This window comes from Mus pahari, chromosome 7 (assembly GCF_900095145.1).
Source record: "Mus pahari chromosome 7, PAHARI_EIJ_v1.1, whole genome shotgun sequence".
Classification (NCBI taxonomy): Eukaryota; Metazoa; Chordata; class Mammalia; order Rodentia; family Muridae; genus Mus; species Mus pahari.
Genome location: NC_034596.1, coordinates 15,978,990 through 15,987,743, shown reverse-complemented (window position 1 = coordinate 15,987,743; position 8,754 = coordinate 15,978,990). Strand labels below are relative to the sequence as shown.

Below are 8,754 nucleotides of genomic sequence, written 5' to 3'. Positions count from 1 at the left end.
TCAGCAGCTGAGGGGCACACGTTAGTATCTTGTCTGAAAAGTGAATAAAAATCCATATAAAACAAATATTCAAAGTTTCCATAGGAACACAGTAAGTGTGACCCCCATCTTCTAGTCTTCCATACTGCATTGGTGCCAACCCTACTCTTACAAAGACATCCCAAACTAGCAGTAATTAAGTTAAATGGTCCCCCCCAAATGCCTTAATTCAAGCTAAACTTGCAGGTAAGAGCTACAAGAATGGCATCTACACATTGATCCTAGCAGAAGCACAGGCTGCAGAGTGANGGTCCATCCCGCTCTCCTGGGCACAAGACATGGGCAGCGTGCCATCATCCTGCTCCTCCACCTCCGGTGGGAAGCCATGGCTCTGGATCCGTTTCATGAGTTGCCTGAAAACAAAGATATATATATATATTCAAAACCCAAGTGTCTACAAATTTGGGCAGCCTCCCAAGAGATCTCCTGACACCTCACCCTTTGTCACTACCTCACCAGGAAACAATCCAATGCACCACAGGTCACATATGCTAACTTGAATACTTTAGTTACATTAATAATAACATTTTAGTTGCAAAGAATCTAATTGCTTTTAGTTCTAAGATCTTTCCTAGTATAAAAATCTAAAAACAAACAGTATTATTGGAGAATTCCCTTCCCTTTAGCTGTATTTAGCTCAAGGTACAAAAGCAATTTCTTATATCAAAAAGCCAAAAACCAAGTACAAATTCAGTCCTTTTCTTGAGACAGGCAAGCAAGTTAGAATAATCAAGGCCCTCAAGTGATTCCTCCCCCTCAGCACATAGTTTTCCCCATAGTATGTGTGTATGTGTGCACCAGGGATAGAACCCAGGGACAGTTTCTGGCTCCTGGTTGGCAAATATTCTACCATGGAGCAACTGAAAGAACACAAACAAGCAGGCACAATCAATCTCACTCACCACATTGGCCGTGACATTACATAGTAGATGTTTGGCCTCTGGAACCCATTGAAAGTAGAAGCAGCAGCAANNGTGTATGCACCCATGTTCTCAAACAGCATCCAATCACCCACATGCATTTCAGGCAGGTTACAGCGCTCAACGATCCGATCAAGGCCNTCACAGGTTGGTCCCCAGATGCTGGATGAGTAATACTTCTCATCTGGCTTGGGTCTCTGTATGAAGAAGACATTGTTTTTTAATATCCCTGAATCCTGTCCGCCATTCTCACTGCTAGAGAGCATGCTCAGAACTTACCTTCTGCAGCAGGGCCTTCACATGGGCATGATCATAAAGAATGCAGTTAAATGATCCATATACTCCATCATTCACATAATACATGAAGGTTTGCTCATTTGACTCATCTTCATCTAGAAAAACAGATCACCCTAATTACCACCCAGCACATCAACTTCCAGTTACCCTACATGACTCACCCTGCCACCACATACCGTCAGAGCCAGGCTGCTCCTTCCACACGGTTTTTTTGGCAATGATGTTGACTGCAAGCGTGAAAGCTGACGCGACATAGTATCTGCCTGGCTCAGCTATGATTCTCACTCCAGAGTCTGATGGGAAGTACTTGTCCAGAGCTGGGTTGATGACACTGGTGATCTAAGAGGGAGAGAAGGGAGCAGCCATTTGTTATGCGGTGTGTAAAGAACAGGACATGGCCCAGCAGGAGCATCAACACCCCTCCCTCTCCCTGGAAACCAGTCTGCACACCATTGCCCACTTCCCTCTCAATCATTCCAACACATTATGACTATCTTTATTAAACAGCACAAAATAAATTACAAAAGAGGGACAAATGCTGAAATATTTCTGTTAACAAATACATGCCAACAAGATAATCCACCCTGCCTAGCTCACACAATTATACAAATATAACACAGGCTCTGAACAATGGCTTCATTTCCTACGAGAAATTAAAAATATATGGGAGACAGGGATGACTGTACAAGCTGAGACAGAACTAAAGTTCAGGGCCAGCCTGGACAACCGCACACACATCAATCAGTGGGAATGTAACACCAGGTCACTTGTTTGTTTGGCACCTTTTAATATCAGTAAAAACACCAAAATGGAACTTACTAGATATAAAATACCCTCTGTAGGTCATTAATTAATGAATGCTGCAATTACCTCTTCAAATTTAAGCTTTGTATCTTCAGATCCAGGAAAGCCACCACCAATATCAAGCAGATACATGCTGAAACCAACTTCTGTCTAGAACCAAGAAAATTCAAAAGTCAAATTGCCAGACTGGAGAGTTTAAGTGCACGACAGATGGGTTTAAAATCCGTTATGCAGAAGGCTTCCCCAAGAGACCGAGTCTAGACTCTATCTCAGAGTCCCTCCCTCGCCACGAACAAGCCCTGTGTACTCACTCCCATGTCAAACACACAGCGGGCATCTGACACCGCCTGCACGAAGGTCTCAGGGTCAGTACATCCACTGCCCACATGGAAGCTGAAATACAAACAGGATGCTGGTCTTTTGACTAGTTCTCAGAAAGAGAAAAGACCTTCAAATTTCATGTCTCAGCCTGTAATGACACCACAGATCTTACCTCACACCAATNAGTTAAATGATCCATATACTCCATCATTCACATAATACATGAAGGTTTGCTCATTTGACTCATCTTCATCTAGAAAAACAGATCACCCTAATTACCACCCAGCACATCAACTTCCAGTTACCCTACATGACTCACCCTGCCACCACATACCGTCAGAGCCAGGCTGCTCCTTCCACACGGTTTTTTTGGCAATGATGTTGACTGCAAGCGTGAAAGCTGACGCGACATAGTATCTGCCTGGCTCAGCTATGATTCTCACTCCAGAGTCTGATGGGAAGTACTTGTCCAGAGCTGGGTTGATGACACTGGTGATCTAAGAGGGAGAGAAGGGAGCAGCCATTTGTTATGCGGTGTGTAAAGAACAGGACATGGCCCAGCAGGAGCATCAACACCCCTCCCTCTCCCTGGAAACCAGTCTGCACACCATTGCCCACTTCCCTCTCAATCATTCCAACACATTATGACTATCTTTATTAAACAGCACAAAATAAATTACAAAAGAGGGACAAATGCTGAAATATTTCTGTTAACAAATACATGCCAACAAGATAATCCACCCTGCCTAGCTCACACAATTATACAAATATAACACAGGCTCTGAACAATGGCTTCATTTCCTACGAGAAATTAAAAATATATGGGAGACAGGGATGACTGTACAAGCTGAGACAGAACTAAAGTTCAGGGCCAGCCTGGACAACCGCACACACATCAATCAGTGGGAATGTAACACCAGGTCACTTGTTTGTTTGGCACCTTTTAATATCAGTAAAAACACCAAAATGGAACTTACTAGATATAAAATACCCTCTGTAGGTCATTAATTAATGAATGCTGCAATTACCTCTTCAAATTTAAGCTTTGTATCTTCAGATCCAGGAAAGCCACCACCAATATCAAGCAGATACATGCTGAAACCAACTTCTGTCTAGAACCAAGAAAATTCAAAAGTCAAATTGCCAGACTGGAGAGTTTAAGTGCACGACAGATGGGTTTAAAATCCGTTATGCAGAAGGCTTCCCCAAGAGACCGAGTCTAGACTCTATCTCAGAGTCCCTCCCTCGCCACGAACAAGCCCTGTGTACTCACTCCCATGTCAAACACACAGCGGGCATCTGACACCGCCTGCACGAAGGTCTCAGGGTCAGTACATCCACTGCCCACATGGAAGCTGAAATACAAACAGGATGCTGGTCTTTTGACTAGTTCTCAGAAAGAGAAAAGACCTTCAAATTTCATGTCTCAGCCTGTAATGACACCACAGATCTTACCTCACACCAATGACGTCAATATTTAGCTCTTTTGCCCGTTCCAAGAGAAGCCTGCTGGTTTTGAGTGTGGCACCAAACTTAACACTGAGGCGACAAACTGCTTTGGAATCATCAGTGGCAATCCGCAGAACCAACCTAGGTGGAAGTACACCGTATAAGTGCTCTATCCACGTTCATCCTACACGCAGGTGCTGCTGCGTGTGAGTCTAACTAACCCAGGGCTTGGCCTAGTTCTACTATGTGAAGGAATAGATGAACCAAGATTTGAGCCTGTCCAACAAGGCTTTTGTGCTCAATCAGAAGACTCACTTTGCTTTGGGATGTGCTCTGGCGACTTTCATCAATTCAATTTCACTGTCAAAAGTCATCATCTGGACCCCGCTACTGGCAGCATACTTGATTTGAGACACTTGTTTACAAGGATTTGCATAGATAATCCTCTCTGGAGGCACCCCAAGCCCCTGCACCAACTGTATTTCAGTCTGAAAGAGAAGAGCAGTGTTAGGCTGTATACAGACCGAGTCTAACAAACAAAAGCACATGAAGTTGTCATGTGCACCTCAGCTTAATAGCAACACTTATTATTAACACACTGATGCCTCCTTGGGGTGGGGTGAGCAGTCTTACCTTGCTTGCACAGTCAAATCCTGTCCCAGTGGCAGCTAGGGTGCTCACTATGGCTCTGCTATCGTTACACTTGACTGCATAAAAGGGAGTAACACGGGGAAGAGCTTTTAGCCACCTCAGATGCTTCTTCAAAATGTCTCCGAGGTCCGCAACATAGAAAGCATCCTTATCGTCCTGGAATGAGAACAGGTTCAGGGACCTCATAACGTCCTGCAGCTAGCCACACTGAAAACCCTTTCCCTTCCTTCCTTAATCAAATCCTATCCCTGTTAGGAGTCACTCACATGTCATGACCAACCACTAGACATTCTAGATTCTCTGGCAAGACATTCTCACGTATGGTGCTAGGAGCTCTCAGCAGAGCTGCGGCCTTGGGCTTCCCATACTTACAGAAGAAGAGACTTCATTGATTTTTTGGTCCAGAATGTCCTTAGCAGTAAAGCCTTCATCGAGGATGTGGCAGTCAAACTCTTCCTTAGTAAAGCTGCTCATGGTTCTCGATGTGCCTCTGAAACAGAGGAAGCCACAAGTGAGGGGGAACGCACTCAAAATCGTAGCAATGCTCCAACACAAATCCACAAGTAAACCTATACTTACACAGAAAACCTGGAGATGGAATTAAATTATCGCCAGCTCCTCACAAGGCTGACTTATCCAAGAACTCTGAATGCTGTCTTCTTGGAGTGGTTGAAACACTAGTGAATAGAAACACAAGATGTGATGTCACCCTTACCCATTAAAGGTTACACACTGCAACAATACACCAGAGTAAGCAGGTGAAATAAAGTACCCAGTACAGGAAGAACTGTGGGGTGGGAATCCCAGTGCCTAGGTGAACAGACCCCCCCCCCCCAAAACCTCTGCAGTACTCAAACAGTCCACTGTTCAAAACTGAATGCCACAACTCTATGCATATGGGACATCTCTCCAAAATAGAATGTCCCAGAAGCATATCTGCATACAGTTCATTAACTCTGGCAATTAGTGTATTACATGGTTTCATTTCTGAACCGTTCCAGCTCTTCAGAAACTTCAAATGGCATTATAGTAACTACATGCAGCCCTGAAAATGTCTTATTCCTTCCCACTTTGTTATGCTGAATGATCTTAAGTGAATACAGTCATTATCATCTAGAGCACTCAAACTCTGAACAATCCATCAAAACTTTCCATAAGGAACTTTCATGCAGTAGTAGCATATTAAAAAAAAAAAAAAAAAAAAACCCAGAAACAAACCTTTCAAATCAACAGGATATTGTTAGTTACTGTTATGAGACACCAGTATTCCAGAGCGTATCTATATTGCCTAACAAAATGAGCACTTCTGGGAATCTGACTGTCCTCAAATGCCTTCTAATATCCACTTATAGTTATGGATAATAACCATATGGAAGAAACTTTTGGCCAACTTTATGACTAACAAAAATAAGCAAGGTCACCACTCTTAATAAAAGCTTCTGTCTGGGCCTTATGAAATGGACAACAGAAAGTGGCCAAGTAAAACTCCTTTTTTTTCCACTGTGTGACACACTTCAGTGCCAGCAGCCTACAGGCACGGAGGCCGGGCAATGGTTAGGAGCCAGTTTGCTCTAGCATGGGACACTATGAGAGGCCCACGGGGACGAGCCTGCCATAAATCCAAATCCATGCATGGTAAAACACGCTTTAAGCCTTAATTTAACGAGACTTTTGGCACTGTCAACTTCCGTTAGCTGCCTAAACCTCTCCTAAGACTAGAGAAGAGCGCCAGCCAACTCGTTGTATACCATTAACAACTGATGAATGGGCTTTGGCAGTAACTTTGTAATTTTAGGTCTTAAGTAGTTTCCAGGCAACCTTCCGGTTTAAACCCGAAAAGCTTTGAGATACCATTTACTGTTTTGCCTTTCTGTAGCTTTGCCTAAATATAATACATAAACTCTGAAAGAAAAATGTTACTAACACATTTTGGTATGGGAAGTAGCTAAATCGTGTCAAGACAATTAGCACAAGAAGGTAACTCTGGAAAATACAAGCCAATTAAAACAAAAATGAATTCCACCAGACAAATTCTGCCCGATCTTAGGTTTGAATAAAACAAACCACTGCATTCTTTGTCCTCTCCCAGACATTCCTGACAGGCTCTGCTCCTCACACTTTTTCCAGTTACTGAGGATTCTGAGTAGGGTTTCCGGGATAGCCGGGAACCCGTTTTCCCCTAAACCACTAAGTCATTCAAGGAGTTCTAATTCCAAGTCACAGCTGGTGGGTATTCATTAGCAGTGACTCCCAGACTAGATTAGGTCTAGCAACTTCCACTTCGGGTCATCGGCTCTGCTCTGTACACGTAGCGAAACTAAAGAAAGCAGCAGGAAACTAACGGCAGGACCGCTGCTCCCGGCCGCGCTCCCCTGCACCTGCCGCGGGCTTGCCCTCCATCATCGCCCGGGCAAGTGGAGCGCTGAGTCCGGCTGACGCGATGAGGGCTCCCATGGGGGATCCGAGGGCTTGCAGCCGAGGGCGAGGAGCAGCTGCCTTCAGGGCGGCGGCTCGCAAGGTCACCGGCCCCGGGCCACGTGTCCCCAGCCGGCGGCCGCAGTCCCGGCCTCGCGACACGTGGCCGCACATTCCTCCCGCGTCCCGCTCACCTCACAGCACGGTGGCGCGGCTGGCCGGACCCATGGAGACGCCGCCGCCAAACCCCGAGGAGCGCCCGCCCGCCCGCCGCCGCCGCCCCGTCAGCCGCCTCGTCGAGCCCGCCGCAGACGCCGACCGGAGGTGGCGCCGAGCTGCTGGCTGGAGGGCGGCCGGCGGAGGCGGCTGCAGGGACTGACAAAGCCCGACCAGGCGACGCGACGCTACTTATACGCCGAGCACGTCGTCATGGAGACGCACCAGCTCAAACCAGCCGCGATCGGTTCCGGCCGGGAGGCGCGGGGGAGGGGCGGGGACTCCGTGGCGGCCAACCCCGGTCCGGGCGCCGGAGGCGGGGGGCGCGGGCCCGGCGCGTCAGTGGGGCGGGGCGCAGCGCGTGCCCACCCACCCGCCCATCCGCCCCGCGCTCCCCGCCCGGCCTCGTGCCGGACACGCCCTGCGGCAGGCCCGCGCACGCGCACCACACCACCAGTCCTGGCTGCCAGGACGCCGCAGGGCCCTATGGGCAGCGGGCGGGAGTCGGCTGGTGCATGCGCACATGTACCTCGCCTCCAGTCTCTCGCCCCCAACCTCTCCGTCTACGCACACATCCTCTTCCCCCTCTCCGGGTCCTAACGGCTGAGCCGAGTCCTGGAAGACTAGCAAAATTCTTCCTCGGCTTTACATTCAGAGGGTGGTATTCCCTAGCGGGGCAGGCGGGATCGCAGATGCAAGCGGAGCTGTGTGCTGGCCACGTAGACTAGATTTGGTGGCGCAGACTGACCCTGCATCACGACCCTGTATGCCTGCCTATGCCTGAAAGCTTGCTGAAAGACAAGCCCGCGGAGGCTGGCGGGCCATTTCTATGTTATGTTGGTGGCTTCCAACTAGATGTTAAGCATCAGTTGCATTCTAAGATACACCTTCTATCTAAGCAAGAGTCGTATTTAAAGGCGTGTTAGGGACGAGGTAAGAGGTGGTGGGGTTTCGAGCCACCGGCTGTCCCTTATTCTGTCTTTCAGAGTAGCTACAACTTTGAGAAGCCTGGTTGAGAACAGAGTCTGGACGGTAAATTTGTATCCACCAAAGTTACATTGTTAAAGAACAAGTGGGACTGACTGGATACTTACATATTCAGTATTGGAAAGACACACGAATACTCCAATTTGTTACTAAGTATACGATGTTAATGGTTTGTTAATTCTCAGTTAAAACCCCTCTCCCAGCCCAGACGCTGGGATACCAGAGCAGTACCAAAAAACTAACTTGAATCACAGCAAAGGAAAAAACTTGAAGAAGCTTTTCAAGGGCCTGAGCAGGGCCAGATGACCCACACCTTTAATCCCAGTACTCAGGCAGAGGCAGGCTTTTGATATTTGTTTTTTTGTTTGGTTCGGGTTGTTTGTTTTTGAGACCTGGCTTCTCCGTGTATCCCAGGTTGTGGTGGATCTCTCTCCGACTGCCTCTGCCTCAAGAGTGCTGGGATTAAAGGTGTGTTCCTTCTCTGACCAGCTAGATCTCTGTAAATTTGAGACCAGCATAATCTACAAAGAGTTCCAGACCAACCACAGCTACATAATGAGACCCTATCACAAAACAAAGTCAAACAAACAAACCCCACTGGCTTTTCTTCAGAGGTCCCTAGAGAAAATCCATAATGCAACTCCACTCACAAATT

The 8,754-nt window shown here is 47.2% G+C and overlaps 1 protein-coding gene and 1 non-coding gene across 2 annotated transcripts in view; both read right to left on the bottom strand.

The window, feature by feature from the left end:
• The window catches only part of Odc1 (ornithine decarboxylase 1), a gene marked incomplete in the record, with an annotated part of 7,753 nt that extends 376 nt beyond the window's left edge, over positions 1–7,377 (bottom strand). Inside the window, 12 exon segments of the mRNA XM_021201619.2 lie at positions 1–392; positions 942–1,156; positions 1,239–1,351; positions 2,716–2,878; positions 3,410–3,493; positions 3,655–3,736; positions 3,837–3,971; positions 4,146–4,318; positions 4,464–4,637; positions 4,854–4,971; positions 5,061–5,158; positions 7,091–7,377. Coding sequence (XP_021057278.1) covers positions 248–392; positions 942–1,156; positions 1,239–1,351; positions 2,716–2,878; positions 3,410–3,493; positions 3,655–3,736; positions 3,837–3,971; positions 4,146–4,318; positions 4,464–4,637; positions 4,854–4,955 — 1,386 coding nt within the window.
• LOC115064446 lies at positions 5,980–6,113 on the bottom strand. The gene has a single exon (XR_003844297.1). It is a non-coding gene; the product is annotated as a small nucleolar RNA SNORA42/SNORA80 family (small nucleolar RNA).
• Positions 7,378–8,754: the final 1,377 nt, after the last annotated feature.